The 17942-nt window shown below is 36.8% G+C and overlaps 2 protein-coding genes across 6 annotated transcripts; both read right to left on the reverse strand.

The window, feature by feature from the left end:
* Positions 1 to 309: 309 nt before the first annotated feature.
* Positions 310 to 3302, reverse strand: LOC113667616 (neuronal PAS domain-containing protein 2). Its single transcript, XM_027183467.2, has one exon. The coding sequence runs from the start codon at positions 3083 to 3085 to the stop codon at positions 1334 to 1336; it is 1752 nt and encodes a 583-aa protein (XP_027039268.2). The 5' UTR covers positions 3086 to 3302; the 3' UTR covers positions 310 to 1333.
* Positions 3303 to 8708: 5406 nt separating this feature from the next.
* Positions 8709 to 17780, reverse strand: LOC113667605 (CD63 antigen). Of its 5 annotated transcripts, XM_089186104.1 has the most exons (9): positions 17569 to 17780; positions 17154 to 17354; positions 14304 to 14397; positions 13819 to 14007; positions 13595 to 13669; positions 13153 to 13254; positions 12348 to 12497; positions 10803 to 10886; positions 8709 to 10322 (listed from the first exon to the last, which is right to left on the reverse strand). In XM_089186104.1, exons 3-9 carry the CDS (start codon positions 14367 to 14369, stop codon positions 10257 to 10259), a joined length of 732 nt encoding a protein of 243 aa, XP_089042230.1. In that variant the 5' UTR covers positions 14370 to 14397; positions 17154 to 17354; positions 17569 to 17780; the 3' UTR covers positions 8709 to 10256. The 5 variants fall into 5 exon arrangements, with proteins under 5 accessions (XP_089042230.1, XP_027039252.2, XP_089042232.1 ...); XM_027183451.2 differs by lacking the exon at positions 17569 to 17780 and having other exon boundaries at positions 17154 to 17522; XM_089186106.1 differs by lacking the exons at positions 17154 to 17354; positions 17569 to 17780 and adding an exon at positions 15297 to 15381.
* Positions 17781 to 17942: the final 162 nt, after the last annotated feature.

Consider the following 17942-nt stretch of genomic DNA (forward strand, 5'->3'; position numbering starts at 1 on the left):
TAAAGTTCACCCTTGGGTTTACATTTTGAGTGACCGAGCCAGAATTTCTCCTTACAGTATCAATACAATATCAAGCAGACAAGTGGTGAGAATAAAGAAATATATAAATTTGGAGATAATTGGTAGATCCAATACTAGATTCTCTGAACTAACATTATGAGAATTGTTTGGTTAACAGTAACAAGAATTACAAATTTGATCTGGGAGTTGAAGGGTTAACAGTATTATGAACTGCATTTTGTGGTATTGCTATTGATAATAATTCATATTTTACAGACGACTTTCTTTAGTATTCTCTGAAATTTCATCTTTAGTCAATTAAACCATAAACTTTATTTGTAAATATGTGACAATAAATACATTTTCAGTGAAAAAAAAAAACGTTTTTGAACACTTTTAGGGAAAGCTATTTTCTTCTGTAATATGATTCAGCTCTAACCTTAACAATAAAGATTAATGCGATGAAAAAAAATGTCTTAATATTTTTCCTTTATTGTTATCTGATCCAATATGCAAAAAGTGTTGTAACCATTAATGATTATGCTTTCATATCAAATGAGTTTTGCACTCATTAAATATATATATCTTACATTTGTTTACAGCAAAAGTAGCAATCATGAAGTCTAAGAAGGGCTGTTGTTGGTAGAAGTACCTTCCAGTTTGGCAACTTAGGCAGAAGTTATAATCACAGTCATATAAAGAGTTGTCAGACAGTTGAGTGCTTTAAGTGTGGTTGAGTAAACTGATTGGCCAGTTTACAATGATGTTCTGGGCTGCTAGACTTAAATAGCATAAATGCTCATACTTAGGGGAGGAGGGGTGGTGGGTTTTGTGGAACTTATTTGAGAGAAAACATTTCCTGACAGAGAAATACAGTGGGTTATGTAGTTCGGTCATCACTTTTGGGACTTCAACAGAAATTCTGAATAGCACCAAAATGATTAAAATGAGTAATTTAAAGAGAGATACTGCCTTTCAAACTGAAATGCAATTTGGCAACAGTACAATATTGCAAACCAAAAAGGCCAAAACCCCAGCTTAGAATAACAGAAACAAGTAAGACAACATTCAAACTAGATAATTACAACTCAGAAACACAACATTTTCATCCCCTGAAATGTTAATTACCAACATTTGACAAAATGTATTAACAGCTCAGTTGTTGAACATGCAATAAGACAGCTGGAATGATTTTTTGTGGAACCATACTGGATTTAAATGTAATTTAATTAAAATTTAATTATCAAAATGAAGCATTACTTTGTGCATAATACTTCAACCACATATGGATTCAAATATGAACAAGGTCAAAGCATACTAATGGTGAATTCTGTTAAATGCTGGATAATTGAGTACATTCTTGCAGTTCTTTCATCTTTTGCTGAATAACAGATTTGATTTCATCCACTGTATTTTTGAGGTTCAGTGTCTTCCGTTTTTGTTGAACCTCTAGTTCATCACTGAGTGTAGATAATTCCTTTTGAATTGCCAGCTGTCTTTGTATGACAGCAATTTGCTCAGACTGCTGCCTTATGGAGTCTGTAAGACTCTTGTATTGGTCTCTCAGATGTAAGTGGAGCACCCATTGTGAAAATGACAAAGATTCTGGCATTTGATCGTGATCTGCTAGCAATAAGCTCTTTTCATCAACATTTTCCATTGAGTAGACTAATGGGTCGCTTGAGTTAAAGTGGTTGTCATTTGATATGACAACTGCAGCACTGTCAACACCTCCAACAGGCCAAATGCCAGCATCAACATTCTGGGGTGCAGCCAAGTTCATGCCATGGTCTGAAGTTATGGAAAAACTGGATTGCATTGTTGACAATCCCAGTGGAAGTTCCTCACATGCTGTAACTGCATGGCTCTGTTCCAAAATTTCATTCTTATTCAGAATTGGATTTAGAGATGGTGAAGAAGAAGGTGGTGATGAAGCTGTTACTGCATTTTTTTGAGTGCCACTACAAAAATTTGAGCTGAGCAGTTTTTCACCACTCTTTTCAAGAATTTGAGAGAATAGTTGTCGATCCCTCTCCAGGATTTCCCGCTGGTTTAATGCACTGAATTCAGTGCCTTTCATGGGCCAAGTGACACAAATAACAGAATCTGGTTTTGAGTCCAGTGGACTATATGACACATGGCAGCGACTGCGTACCCAGATCCAAACTTGTCCTTTGGCGAGAAGACGATAACAACAAGTTGTTATTACCCCTGAATAAAGAAGCATATTGTGGTACTCTGTAAGATTGGCCAAATCATCTTCATGACAATATTCATACAAACACTGTCCAAGCAACTCAAAAGGATAGTAACCCAGAACCATGGTCGTACCTCTTTCCACACATTGAAACCTCCACATTTTATCCAATCTCGTTGTGAATTTCAAAACATGTTCATTATCAGCTAGCACAACAGTTTTATTCAATTTCGGTAAAGTTGTAACTCGCCCCAGAAACACAATAAAGCGATCCCCCCTTGTTTGATCAGTTCTAAAAGTCCTGCCAATACAACTAAAGGGTACGAACCCGCCTCTGAACTCTGCGCTTCGTGGAGCAAAACGAAGGCGACAGGAAAACATCTGTGCTGGTCTACTGATTGTATTATCCTTGTCAAAAGCTGTAAGCAGAGCATAAATCGTTCTTTGATCCTCTGGATGCACCAAGTCTAAAATGCTGCTGTTCTGAAGGGTTTTACAGTCGTAACCAAGGCAGGGGAACACGCTACTCGAAGCAAAACATATTTTGCTTGAATCATCGATCGCAATTACAATACCATCTAATCCATCAAGCATAGTTTGACGGAATTCTTCGCTCGTAATAAAATCCGGTTGCCAACTTCCACAAACCCTCTCAAGACTGTTGCTGCTTGATGTCGTGGCAAGCTGCTGAGTGTGGCGGAAGTATTCTATGCAATATTTCAGAACGTTGTTTCTGCTTAGTTTTTTCCCTCGCATAGGCAGAGAAGCAGATAGTTCATTCACCAGGTTGTTAAACCGATCTCTTCGCTTTTTTTCATTTTGATTCCTGACTAAGCAAGCTTTCTTAAAATCATCGAGACTTGAGCCTCCCGCTTCGTCCTCCGCCATCTTGGTTCAATTCAGCATATTTGGAATTGGCCAACCGCTTCGAACAACTTTATACGTTATGTAACCAGGACACGAGGCACTTTTTATACGAAACGGTCAACAGCAAAATAAGAACTATCTTCTACTTTTTCCTTTTAAATGTATTTTTAGGCGCAGCTGTTTAAATGCAAAAATTTTAGAAAATAGAAAAACAGAAAAACATGGGCTTCAGATGTGAATACTCAAGTAGTTGTCAAATTTAATCTCTGTATTTAAAGTTTACTAGTACTAAGTGGTAAGTCATGCGAGGGAAAACACTTCATCAAGGCATGTGTGAGTTTAATGGAAATTATCAGAAAAAAATCACGTTTCATGAAAAAAGTAATCACGTATTGACGTGATAGCTGGTAGGCACCTTGATCACATGTGAATAGCACCTCTTCGCGTGTCCCATCTGCAGAACAACAGACAACGTCTGTGACTGTCACGCGAATGTGTAAAGTACACGTGAAATCGTGGTCACGTGTACGAACTTTCTGTAGAATTCCGCAGCGTCAAATAAACGACATGTTCAACCTTTTGTTAGCGGTTTTGCTGTGTGATCAAAATACACTTCAGTTCAGTTGTAAATGGATAAGAGAATGGTACAAGAGGAATTACTTCTCAAAAACCGACTTATTGCAGTGGAGTCAATGGACATAGAACTTACGCACACACACACGCAACCTTCTCTCAGGTCGCCCCATCAGCCAGGACTTACCCAAATTTTTCGCGTGTTCTCTTTATTTCACATTTCGCTCGCAGATGATTTAAAGGCAAAGCAAACCGTGACGCTATAAGGGCCACATTTTAATGAAGAAAAATTTTCTTAGACTTAATTAGTGTCACTACGTGAAGGAAAAAAAACCTTGAATCAATTAATAAATTATTAATGTCATGAAGAAGGATCGATATGGTTGCCTTTACATCCAAACCAATCTTGAGCCCAGGGTCACTTTGCCTTTTTGTCAGCGGTATAGTCGTCTATTACAAGTACGTCATATATGGGGAATTATTACATATTATGTCTTATACTTTACATACATATAATGGGTATGTAGGTCATGTATGTGGACATATGATTGGTGGCCATACCGCTGACAAAGAGCGAAAATGATCCTTAGCTCGAGACTGTATTAATTCAGAGCTAGGCTCATGCAATAAAGCATGATAATTACTCGCTGTGAGAGGACTTAAACAGTGACGTTTCCGTCTTTCATAAAAATGTTTTGCTACGTATATACGTTCTTTCTTCTTGTAAGTTCGCAGAGACAAAAGGGCTACCCAACAAGATAAAACAGAGTAGTAGAACCATAACACATTTAAATGATACAACCCACTGGCCCTTTATCTTTTCAGGTGATGAGGTGACTGCAAACATTTCTTCATTTCAAAGAGTAAAAAACTTAGCTAGGGCACTGTCAAGGGTACAAAGACAAAAAGTTCCAAAAGTTGCGGGGGTGGTAAACCAAGTCTTATGTTGGAGGGGGCTATGATTTTATACCTTCAATGTGCAGATCTTTTAATGACCTTGTTGTGAGAATTTCAGAAAAAAAGTAAATATTGAGCATGTAATGGCAACTTGTGCCATATGGCACTCTCGCGCATTAAAGGGTTAAACATTTTAGGTGTAGCAGTTGAGGGCGTATGTCGAAGAGGACACGGCTTAGCTATTTCGACCGTGATGATATTGATATGCTTCAGAGAAATGACAGGGTGACCCCGTTCCCGAAAATTGCCCTTCATGCAATTTGAAGTGAAAATAAGTAGATCCGTGTGTATCCGTAAATATTTGTATGTCACTCGTATGTAATTGCATGCACTCGTATGTATGCGTATGTCATTCGTATGTCACTCGGGTTTACGGTCAAGTCGAAAAAAATGATTTCCATATATTTACAGTCATTTATTCATCACTCCATGGGTTCGTTTGCAACCAACATAATAATCAGCTCCCACTGAGTTGGCTTGTTAACTCAGATGGTGGAGCGCTGCACCGGTATCGTAGAGGTTATGGGTTCAAATCCCGTACAGTCCTAAATCAATCCTAAATTTTTTTCAGGCCTAATTTAATTACTGCTTAAGTTAACTAGTGTTCATTACTGCGAGGATCGCTTCCATATTCGGACTACTATTGTTGAAAAAGTCACAAGTATGAAAAGTAGACTGATTTCTTGAAAATATCACATTTACCGTTACGTAATGCACAAAGTTATTTGTTATTGTCAAGAAGTTCACCTAAAGATACGACATAGCTTTATATGATTTGGTTTATTTTTTTTTTAATTTTTTATTGTTAAGAAAGTCACAAATAGACACAAAAGAACTTTATTCGTATGTTACTCGCTCGACTTTTAACTAACTTGTCGTACGCGGCAATCGATATCTGTTCACCGGGGTTGGGAACGAACTGATTCACAGTGGGTACGAATAGACAGAGCATACACGAAACATATTTCAATTCTGATCATATGATCAATCTGTGTGTATTCAAGAAACCAACGCCGCTTTAGTTGTAAAGTTTCCCAAGTTAACGAAACGTCCATGGGAACGAAATGAGTGAATACTAAACAGAGAGTGCAACACTGTATTTTGTTGTTATGTACAACGCTTTTAGAATCGTTATTCAAACATATTTCAGTTCTGATATATGATTGATTTCTGTGTAGTCAAAGTCTTTATGGTGTTGTTCGAAACTAACAACGCTTTAGTGATGAAGTTTCTCAAGTTTACGCAACGTCCGTGGTCCAAAACGAGTGAATAACAAAAAGACAGTGGAATGCTGCGTTTTGTTTCTATGGGAAGGAACAACGCTTTCAGGGTCGTTACTCAGTCATATTTCAATACTGACCATAAGATCGATTACTGTGTAGTCAAAGTCTTCATGGTGTTGTTAAAAACCAAAACCGCTTGAGTGATAAAGTTTTTCAAGTTTACGAAACGTCCGTGAATACGACATGAGTACATACCAGACGAACAACGCTTCACTGATTTTGTTGTTAGAAATGAACAACGCTTTTAGAGTCGTCACACGAACAAATTTATATTCTGATCGTCATCTTTATGCATGGCTTTGTCGTAAACAAACTTTATAGCCTATTTACAGTCTGTAAGTCTGATCTTTTTTAAGTAATTGTTTCTTCGCGCGACTTAACTTTTTATACAGGACGACATGACTAAAAATTTCGGGCGACATGACTTCGGGTGAGATGACTTTCGGGCGACCTTGACTGGTTTCCGTCACCCGGAGTACTCGTGTGGTGTTTCGATCACGATCGACATAAAGAAGTAACTTGAAACAAATAATTACGTGTTAATCTATACCTAAATGAACAAAACATAATTGGATGTTAGAGATTCATAACTGAATCTGAAATTATGATATTATGATATCACAGAGTTACCTAATACAAAATTTACTGCAACGTATCAATCTCTTGATCTCATTTCCGAGTTGTCATTGAACTGGACACTATACTGGAAACAGTACACATACTTAAATGGTTAACCGGTCAAGTTGCTCCAAAGTCACCACGTCCGAAGTCATGTCGCCCTAAATTCTTTCTGAAGAAACAATTACTCTTAAGATCAGACTTACAGACTGTAAATAGGAAATAAAGTTGAGAAATCTTTATCAATTCATACGGTGTTCGTTTTCGACACACACCACGAAGACTCTAAACTACAGTCAACACTCTTGTAAGTGGACACCCTCGGGAATTGGATGAAGAGTCCGTAACTGAGAACTATAGGTCTGCCTCCGGGAATTATTCCTATAAGCGGACTCCCAAGAAAAGAAGGGTGGATGTCCGCTTTTGGAATTGTTATATCGGACTCTTGTTAATAGCAGACGAACGGACAGCTTGCTTTCCCCCGAATGAAAATTTGATAAAACCAATCCCCACTGTTTTGTTGCTTTGTCAAAGGTCATATTTTTGTTGATTTGCAAATTCAAGAAAAATTGTATATTATGCATGGGGTGTCCGCTAACGAGAGAGCGTAAAAAAAGAGAAAAATCAAAATTTTACCTTAAAAAAACCGGAAACCCCAACGGCAAATAGTTGCTTTTGGAGCTCAACGCTGCTCACATACGACGGTCCAAAATAGACTTTTCCAGTCCCGCATTCTGCCCCTTTTTTCATTCTATCTGGTCATTCCGCTGCAATGAGCATTTTTATCCCGATTCCACCTAGTTAAACCTAAGTTGCTCTGGTTCACTGCCTTATTTAGTTCAATAGAGAACGAGATTATAGCTTTGCAATATTGATGATGTATTCTAATTATGTAGAAAGGAAAAACTTGCTCAAAGCAAACTATGCCGGCTTTAAAAAAAACTGTTGTTTCTGGGTGTGTTTATGGGCAGACTTTATGAGCGAGACACAAAAAACTTCACCTACGGTGGATTGAGCTGAGTTGTCACTCTTTTCCTGAAGTTTTAGGTTATGGTTAATAGTTAATTTTTAATGAGATGTTGACAGTGTCGATGACGCGAAAAACACGCTGTCGCTGGCCTTGTCATTGTTAATGCGGGATCCACTGTGAATGGCTAAAGCTGTAGTGGTCTCCCTGCCTGAGATAATTAGGCGAAGCTAAATAAATCACGTAACATCCGCAGTAAACCGTAGGAATTTCGTGTACATTTACGCGTGGTTTTCGGAAATCATTAGGCCCGTTTAAAGCAAATAAATACTTTTTAATGTCTCTGAGGTCGTGTGAATCTCGAGTTATATTATGATCCCGCTTATACTCCTTTTATCCCCATCCCACCTTTACCCGTCCTATCCCGCATTCGAAATGGAGCATATACCGGTCCCGCCTTCCTATTTTCATCCCGCATCTCGCCCTTAAGTTTTCTCGTATCCCACATCCCGCCAAACCTATGTTAGACCCTCGCATACCATATGCTGAAGTTAAGGTGTGGCTACGTAAGAGACGGTAAACACATCCAGCCATTCGTAAAATTCTAACTCAAAATATACATTCATTTTAAAATCGACCTCTTCGTTTGCGTCGCTGCTCTGACTGTTTAATTCTGTTTTTGAAAAAGGTTGTTTAGGTACTCATTCTAATCATTACTTTTCCACATGGTTACTCGTGAATAAATATAGTAAGAAAGATGATTAAATTTTGAGCTAGGAATAATTATAAAGAATGTTATTTGCTTCGCTACGAGCGTGAGAAAAGGAAAAAAAATCGAGTCCCTATGAGGAATCGAATCCCGACCCACGTATTCAGATCTTTAATTCACTGCCACTGAGCTACAGAAATATCTGGTGGGTTGGACCATCACAAGGTTTAAGAGTGACAAGTTCCCTGCAAACTGTCAACAAAAACGATGTTGATAGTGTCATGTGAGTAAATTATAATGGATGGTCAAGGAATTACCGAACATACAATACGATGCCAAGAAAATAACCGAGATATTGCAGACGGAACAAAAAACTGAAGTGTTAAAATAAAAAAAAAAATTAAAAATAAAAAAAGAAAAATGTGTAGAAAGTAGTCACATGACAAATTCAGCAACATGTTGGCCTTACTAACGTATTTCGTCCCCATGATAAAAGACAGACAACCCATAAACTCCCAGCAATGATCGGAAGGTAACTTCTTTTCACTCTTTTAATACACCGTTAATTACATTATTTTAAAATAATATGTCAACTACAGGATTTTTAAACACAAAATTCTGATGACTCGCCAACTATGAAATTTAAGGCTGCCGGTTAGCAACGAGAAATAAGGTTAAGCACCTTGGGCGTGAATGAGTAAAAACTGTAGTACCAATTCTTGTGTATCTTTAAACGGAATACGATGGCAGTATTTACTGAATCCCACACCAAACATAGCAAAGAGTCACCTCAGCAAGCTATCCTAACTAACTAGTTAACACTTACACAAGTAACTGGAAGAGCATTAGTGTCACTTTAATTCTAAGGCCCTACAACAAGACGTTATTTGAGTAAATAGTTACGTGTCGAGTGCTAAAATACACAATGGGATTATAATAATTACCTCTTGGTAACCGAGTTTGAGGTCCGTTCCATGAGCTAGGGACTAAGTTTTTTTTTGCTTGGATTTCTTGGTCCGTAACTTACAGTACGAATTGGGAAAACGGGGTTAGTAAGATGTTTATTACATCTTTGGGGTTCAAATACAAGGGGAAGGTTTCAATACACACAAACGTTTAACGTTAGCAGGCCGTACAGGGAAATATGACCCACTAAGTTGACCAATCATAGCGCATGCAGAGATTTAATAAGCATCAATAAACCAGATGAGTGCAGCACTCATCAGCACTGCTGATTTGAACCAGTACATTTGTTTTAACAATGTAAACCAAAGCATTGGGACGAATTTAAAAATTTGAATTTTCCAAGATCTTGTAGCTAAGGTGTAGGCTATTAGTAATAATAATAGGACTGAATGGAGTCCAATTCGCTCTGCAATCATATTAGTGATTGACAAAATTGGACGACCGTGAAGCGGGAGTCCAATTTGTCAATCACGAGTATGATTACAGACGGAATTGGACAACAAGAAGTCCTATTACCAACTAATCATAGCCGTTTCAATTTCCGAAAACAACAAATACATTTAAATCTAATATCTCCAGTGGAGACAATGTCTAAAGGAGAAAAATTTCTCCATTTTGGAAACTACTCGATTTTTTTTTAGGATAAGTGGCTGTTGCCATGGTTATAGTGTTTAATTCTGTGATTGGTGGGTTTGGCTGAGAAGACTTAGTATGACTGACTATTTGATTACAGGTGTGCAATTAAGGCCAACTGTCCAATATCACTGTCTGATTACAGGTGTGCAATTAAGGCCAACTGTCCAATAACACTGTCTGATTACAGCTCTACAGAGTGATTAGTGAAAAATAAAGCAGCTAATGCGCCAATTGCATTTGAGGAAATTGTAATGGTTAGGATTATACTAGATAATGATAGTACATAACTCAACTGCAAGCAACCTGTCAATTTTTTTAAGTGTTCACATTAAAACAACAAAAATTACATATATTAACATTACATTACACCATCTTCTCTATTTAGCCAATAGAATGAGTTTCATCCTGTACCATTTCTTACACTGCAAAGCCTGACATAACTTTTTTAAAATGGCAGTGCATAAGTTTGGAAAGCTTCATTTGCTAAGCATATGTACTTTGGTTACTGATCTTACAAATTAAGACCAGAGCAAATATCATGCTGAGAAGCTGTGAAGAGAAGATTCAAAATCAATTTAGTGCTAAGAAGATGCTCCATCCATTTAATCTAACATTCATCATAATTCTCTGATATTTAACCTTCCCTCTAACTACTTGAAAGGAATATGACAGATAAGAAATATGAATGAGCGAGAGACAATAACCAAAAAGGGAAATTGTATGAAATCTTTAAACATTGATTACCACCAAAAAATAACATGGACCAGACCAACAAATGGATGGATTTTAGTTCCAATCATCATAGTCACACAAACACTCTGTTGTGAGCATTTACATGGGTCAAGCTGAAAATATTCCATCCTCCCTCTGAGGAGGAAACATCATTGGAATTATCTATTAAACAAGTGTTACAAGGTTCATCCACCAACTCTCCATTTGATTGCTTTGAGTTGCCATCTTCTTTGCCAGCTGTTATATTTGGATTCTTAGTTACCTCACAAAAAAAAAGAGAGCATACAACCAGTTTACCTGAATGACAGCCACTGCAACACCTAATCCAAAGATTATAAGCAGGTTTCCTCTGAGTAAGTCAAGTGTCTTGTCATAACAACCCTGAATAACAGGAAATCACTTCAGTTATATTTTCAGTGGCTACCATAAATAGCAGATCACATACAGATAAGATTTTGGAAAGTATCTACAAAATAGAAAGTTCCTTTCAATCAATCCTTTATTTAAACACGTGACACCTAGGAGTACAGAAGTTCTCGTTAAAACGTGTACGTGTATGTACAATTAGGAATAAAGCATAATTTCTGTAAGAATACAAATAATAAGTAAATCTATTAAAAACTAAAAACAGGATCGAAAATCATGGACAAGAGCTATCAATTAGAAGTTACAATATTAACAATATTAACAATAACGGTATTTACAATCACTACCATTAAGCCATGTGGGCTTTAAGAGAACGCTTAAATGAAGCAATATCTTGAGATTCTCTGAGTCTAGGGGGTAGCGCATTCCAAAGTTTACTAGCTAAAAATGAAAAAGACCGATGTAAAAACTCAAGATTAAAAGGAGGTAAATCTAGCCTTGTACTGAGCCCGCGTAAACTATACGGTACATTTCTAAAATGAAAAAAATCACTTATATAAGGAGCCCCCTTATCATACAAGCACTTATATAACATAACCAACGATTGGAATTGCCTACGATTCTCCAAAGACTTAATGTCGGCCAACTTGAGGAGGAAGTCGTATGACACAGACTTCAAGAAGCCTAATATAGTTCTTAATATAAAGTAATTAGTTGTCTCTATTTTTGTAGTCTCTGCGTTACCTACTCCCAGTAAAAGGGGACTGCAGTACTCAAGATGAGGGAGGACATAGGCCTTATATAAACGAACTAACACGTCCTTTGAAATAAACTTACGTATTCTCCGCAAAGCCGAAGCCTTTGCGCATCCCTTATTCAGCTGTTGCTTTATGTGTGCTTTAAATGTTAATTTGCTATCTAGGACCACCCCAAGGATTTTGAGTGTGTCCTTTGTATGGACATTAGAATCATTAAGATGGAAATCATACTGGTATGAAGACGGGCCAATAGCGATAGCTTGCGTTTTGGCGGCATTAATCTGTAAAAAATTCATTGAGAACCATCTCGATAGAACGCTCAGATCAGAGTTAATTATATACTGCAATACTGTTGATGAGACATCAGAGGCGTAGTGAGTAGTGTCGTCAGCATATAGCCTCAAGGACGTACTAGTAATAAAATAATTAAGATCATTAACATACAAATTAAATAGGAGAGGACCCAACAGGGACCCCTGTGGTACACCAGTTTTAACGGTTCTCCACGAAGAATATACACCGTCAAGTTTGACTCTCTGTCTTCGTCCAGTAAGGTAAGCAGTCATAGTTTCCAGCGCATCATGCATAAAACCACCTTTCATGATGATTTACTTTCTGGTTTTGCAAAATTTCTGTCTTATTAACTTGTTTCCTCTATTTTTGCAACCTCAAGTGGCCATGAACTAAATATTAGTGATAAAAAGTAAAATGCAGTTACCCCTATGTTGATGTTTTCTGTGTCAGCTGATATGTCTCCACATCCTTGTTTGACTTCTTTGCAACAGCTATCAGGAACTATACTGTGGTTCCCACGTGTGAAAGGTGTTTTCTGCCAATCCTTGTATCCATACACGCCACAGCATTTCTCCTGCATTCACAACACAACTGTGTCAATCTTTAGGGTGAGAGATAAGAAATTTTCATCTTTTTCCTAGATATCACAAAATCATTGCATTGGATTTGCTCAATCTACTGTTAGTCCTCAACATGGCCCCATACAAACTTGAAAAAAAGAAAGAATTACCATCACAATTTGCAAGGGGAGTTATCTAATTGCTCTTGACAAATAAATGTTCAACAACATCTATTTGAGCTTATCACATGAATTTCAGGATTTTTTGGTGTAAAATCCTCTACCCTCAAACCATCCTTCGGATATTGTAGCTATGACCATGACAGCAATGTGAAAGTAAAGGGTCGCTTAGTGAACATGCTGAACTCCAAATCTATATAGGTTTAGTTGAGTCTTGGATGGCTAATTGTGTTTTCTCCTGTGTTCTAATGCAAAACACTACCCCACAGTGTGTCCCTCCACCCAGGAGTATAAGTAGTTACCATATAATCTTAACAGAAAATGGAGACAAAGCTGGAAAGAGTTTTAGCTAAAAGGAACTAGCATTCTATCTTGGAGGGAGTTAGGTCACTTCATACTGAGTAAAAGGGGCAAATTCTGGCAGTTATGGACCACTAGGGTCCTAACCTTTCACCTTAACCTTAATGAGATGCTGATAAGTTTAACACACCTTTTCCTGCAGAAGATCATAAGCCTCTGTAACTCCTTTTTTGTCATCAGAACCATACTGATACAGTGTCTGATTCAGATCCTTCTTTAACTCATCTTTCACCTGTAAAATTAAGAATTTAATTTATTAATCATTTCCTTTCCCATAAATGTTGGAAATGAAGATTTGAACCCCCACCAATTCTGATTTCATTTGTAGATGTCCAACAAAGTGAGCTTGAGATAAGCTATTGAAAATCAGACTTTATTAATTCAAACATAAAACCCATACATTGTAATTATTGATTAACTACACTGTAATTAAACATCTATATCACTCACACAGTTTTCCCTAAACTCTCTTTCAAGTTTGATGAGAAATTTGCTTTTACAAACTATTATTTGTGCTATGTGAAACAATATTTAACCAATCTTTAGTTAGATTTATAAAATATCAAAAATACCTGATCTCGGTACACAAAACCCAATGATGTCCCTGCAACTTCCAAGCCAAAGACCAATAACATCAAGGCAAAAAACTATGCAGGAAAAAAAAAAGTTATTCCTCATTATTCAAAACTGCAATATTATTCCTTCAACATGATGCCCTACCATGGTTCAAAGAATGGAACCATGAATGCCAGTTACTATGAGAAAATTCAGAGACAATTTTACAATTTCAACTCACTGTTCCAAGAAGACACCTGCTTTCCTTGATAGACCCACAACAGCCAAAGAATGCAATCACAGCAATAATTGCACCAACAGCAATGATGATGATGGATCCTGTAACATATTTCACAGAGGAAAGTGCCACATAATCTCCAATCTTTAGCTGAACATAGATTCCCACTCCAAGCAAGCCAATACCTCCCAGCTAAGAAAAACATCAACTTTAAAATAACATGTGATTTGAAATTGATTGTTCATCCTGTATTAAGTGGTTTGTTTAGTTTATGAAAAACACCATCACAAACATTTGAAGGAATCCTATAGTAGCCTGTTGATTAAATGGATGATTTAAATGAGGTCTTGAGCGACTGTATTTCTTTCTAATTCTAAGATTTTGCTGATCTCCAGCATCGTCACATTCCCTGATGATGCTACAGATCGTTGAAAGCGTGGAATAAAAAGAAATTCATTAGATCAAGGCCTCAGTTGGTTTGTCCTTACAAAGAATATGAAGTTGAAGACAAATAACAAGACTTTGATGATCTTTGCTGCTCCTTCCACTGCCATCACTGTTTCACTATGTCAAATGGGGTTTCTAAAAGTAAAGCAAAAAGGCTTCAGAGAGTATGGATGGATCAAACAGGTACATTCTGTACTTGCATGCACCTTGAAGGTAGATTCATGTTGTAATATCACCCCACATCCATTTAAGATCACTTAAAGTGCTTAAGTAATGTTGAACATGCTTGCCAGTAGGTATTAAATAATGCAACCAAATGAGCTTGCTAGCCAATATTCACCTATTTCATTTTGAATAGTTAGTTTGCATGTTTGAAAAAAATTTCTTTAAAGAAAGTGCTGTGCCACCTTATCTTTGAGCAAAATTAGAAGAGCTCTGAACCTGTCTCCAAATAAAGTCACCCTTACCATCTGTAAATAAACAGATCCACGTCAATTCAACTAGGGCAACCCAATCTTTTGAGAAAAATCACAGAAAACACCAACCCACAAGAAAAGAGAGCAATCAAAGTTCAGTCAGTAAAAACAAATAAACTGCTTGGAGAACATGAAAGTGCAAGTTACCAAGTAGCAGTTGATTGGTGAGGGGATGGTTCAAGGTTTTTAAGACCAATCACAGGAGTATAGTGGAGAAACCAAATCACTTCCTGATTTACTTTGGACACTCAATTAAACATTTTTATTTCATTTACACTGTAGAGGAGACTTTGATGTTAGATCCAAAGAAATACAGCCAAACCTCAATTAGTTGAACCACTATTACCTGGATTTTTCAAATATTCAGACTTGCTTATCTGGTCCCATTATGTTTGAACATTTATATTCATATTTTGATTATCTGGACTCTTGATTATCCCAACTTTTAAGCCCAGTCCCCACAAGTCCACATAATTGAGGTTCAACTGTGATAATTTCTCTTTTCTCATTACATGCTTGCTGGATAATGTATATATGTTCTTTGGAGAAGTTACTCACTAATCAATTGTTGGCAGTCACTGGGTTAAGAAGGTTTAGAACAATGTGTACAGTAGACATGTAATGCAATTGTTTTAGTATCACAGTCCTGTAAGAGTAAAATAATAGTCCAGATTTTTTCCCCTTAAGACTTCAGTTGATCTTATTATAAAACAGAACTTTGCTTAGTTTTTGTTTTTGATTGAAGTTTGTTCATGTACATCCCAGCAAAATTTACATTGTGGCTGAAAAATAACAGACAACATCAAAATTGATAAGAACAAAAAAGTGGCATAAGATGGACAGCCAAGTGTGCCACTGATGATGTTTCCACATTTTGATGCCTTCTGCAACCTTCTGTGAAACAAACCCAAGGCAACATGAAATCTACTTGTTTTACATAATAAAGAAGAAAAGATTTTGTTGATAGTGGTATCATCTACACATCTGTTCTCCCAAAAATATGAGTAAGAACCAATCAAAATTTGATATAATTCAGCTTCAAATAAGAATCTTAATAATTGTTTATAGCAATGACATCATTTTGAAAAATATAGGGTGAGGCAGTGAGGACCAGCTTTAGTAAGCAATTGTGCCAAATCCATAACCGTTTGTATAAAGTTTGCTCTCTTTTCTACAATATTTGAAATTTCAGTGTTTTTTGTATAGCTGTCATTGGATTTTGGTGAAAACTGTATGCAAATTGCAAAAGTTAGGAAGCAATGATTAATTATTTATGGCAGTAAAACCAGAGAATGTTCCCATTAAGTTAATGACACTTTTGGAAAAAGAAAATTCTAACCCACAAGGCAATTGAAAGTTTAAATAACAAAAAGAGGACGCAGCTATTTGATTCGAGAAAAACTTCATCTTATACCATGCTGTGAAAATACATAAAAAACACCTGCATACTCTATTACTTTGGAAACCAGTCATGGAATTTTACCTCACAAGGGTTTAGTAGTTGGGTCCACTAGATCTGCTAATCCGATAAGCTCACTAAATCCGAGAAATTTCGATTCAGTTTGTTCAAAATAAGGATATCAAAGATATCGCTTCAAATGAAATTTTTGTCATTTTCGTTAGTCCTCAAAATGTGAGCATCATCTCCCTATAATGAAACCCAAACATATGCCCAAGTTGGGCATAAAACTTACAGTTCTAGTGTAGTTTTCTAAATTTAAACACAATCGTCGTAAGCATTTAACGGTTGAAAACAACTACAAGTTTGCAATTAGCTAAAGAGTATTAACTGTCAAAACGAACTTTAACTTTGTGCTCTAGCGAATTGTCATTGGAAAATGAATCCTTTTCAAATGTTAAGGAAGCCACCGCGATTGCAGAATACGACCTAAGAACACGCTGATACGGATAATATTCGAAGGTTTTCCGATTAAGAAATAGATTTGAAATATTTATCGATGGAGAAAAGAGTTCAAGGCTGCATTAGAGGCTTTTAACGGCACTTGAATAAGTAAACCTGTACTATATTAAAGTTCACACGGCAACCAGGTGGACAATCAGACATAGTTTGAAGCTACACTGGTTTGCAGATTTAATGAATGTAACCGAAGAAGTTACAATTCATAGACCCAACGTTTCGACACTCCTGTCTAGTGCCTTCATCAGGGGTGATCTAAACGCTGCAACAAGAGGTCCTTTTATATGATCACTAATTAGCGGCCTAACAGAACAAACCTGTACTACTTTTCGGTATCACCAGTCCAATAAACATTTAACTAATGTGCGCAAACCTGCCCAAGCTTGCAAATTTCCAATTACTTAAGACAATTCAAAATCAGGAAAATGTCATACTGAGTTTCGAAAAACAGAGAAAAGCAGGATATATCGACATAATACGATTAACTGCAACCTTACCTCCGGTTCTTCTCGTCACGAATCTCCAAGTCCCAGTTATGAAGGGAGCGACAATATTCACTATCACGTGACCTCTGCGACTCGCCGTTTAGTAGGCAGCTGCTTTTCAGGGTTTGTGGGAGTACCCCATCCTTTTGTTTATCTCCTTTAACGAAGAAGGTCATTCCCCCTAAGGGTAATTGTTTCCAATTTAGAGACCCCCTATGAATGTAAGTTGTATTGACATATCTTAAAAAAAAATTCGTTTGAAAAAAAAAAAAAACAAACAAACAAACAAAACACTAACAACAACAACAACAACCGCAAAAACAACTCATGCACACAGTCAGGAGCATATGCTACCGACACAGAACAAAACACAACTAAAACGAAAAAGTTAATAAAAAATTTTCATTCGCTTTCTCTTGACTTGCACCTTTATCTTTCTTGAGTCCGTTTAAAGCACGCCATCGCCAGTTTTCCTTGCCTTTAAGAAACCTCAACCTTCAACTCAACTGATCAATAAAATCCTTTCTTTATGATACACTATTCGTGCTGATTTCTGTCTCAAAAATTAAATATTCTTACAGTGACAAAAACTTAATTTTTAATACAAACCTATTCTTTATTCGCGAAACTTTCCGTCTCTAGATCTTTGAACATTGAACCCTTAAGTTTTAATACTCGGCTTACGCGTTTAGACATGCGGGGCCGGTGATTTGATCAAACGAAGTTTAGCCGTTGTTTAACAAAACCGCTGTCGAAGCCATCTTCAGTTTAGCTGGACCTTTTATCTGAACATTTATTTTT

This window comes from Pocillopora damicornis, chromosome 10 (assembly GCF_964200805.1).
Source record: "Pocillopora damicornis chromosome 10, jaPocDami1.2, whole genome shotgun sequence".
Lineage (NCBI taxonomy): Eukaryota > Metazoa > Cnidaria > Anthozoa > Scleractinia > Pocilloporidae > Pocillopora > Pocillopora damicornis.

Excerpts from the sequence above, each read along its gene's own strand:
- LOC113667616 (XM_027183467.2), bottom strand. The coding sequence starts at position 3,085 with ATGGCGGAGGACGAAGCGGGAGGCTCAAGTCTCGATGATTTTAAGAAA.
- LOC113667605 (XM_089186104.1), bottom strand. The coding sequence starts at position 14,369 with ATGGCAGTGGAAGGAGCAGCAAAGATCATCAAAGTCTTGTTATTTGTC. Across the intron at positions 14,008-14,303 it reads TCTTCAACTTCATATTCTTT|CTGGGAGGTATTGGCTTGCT; the intron begins GTAAGGACAAAC and ends TGTTTTTCTTAG. Across the intron at positions 10,887-12,347 it reads CAGAAAACATCAACATAGGG|GGTTGTTATGACAAGACACT; the intron begins GTAACTGCATTT and ends CCTGTTATTCAG.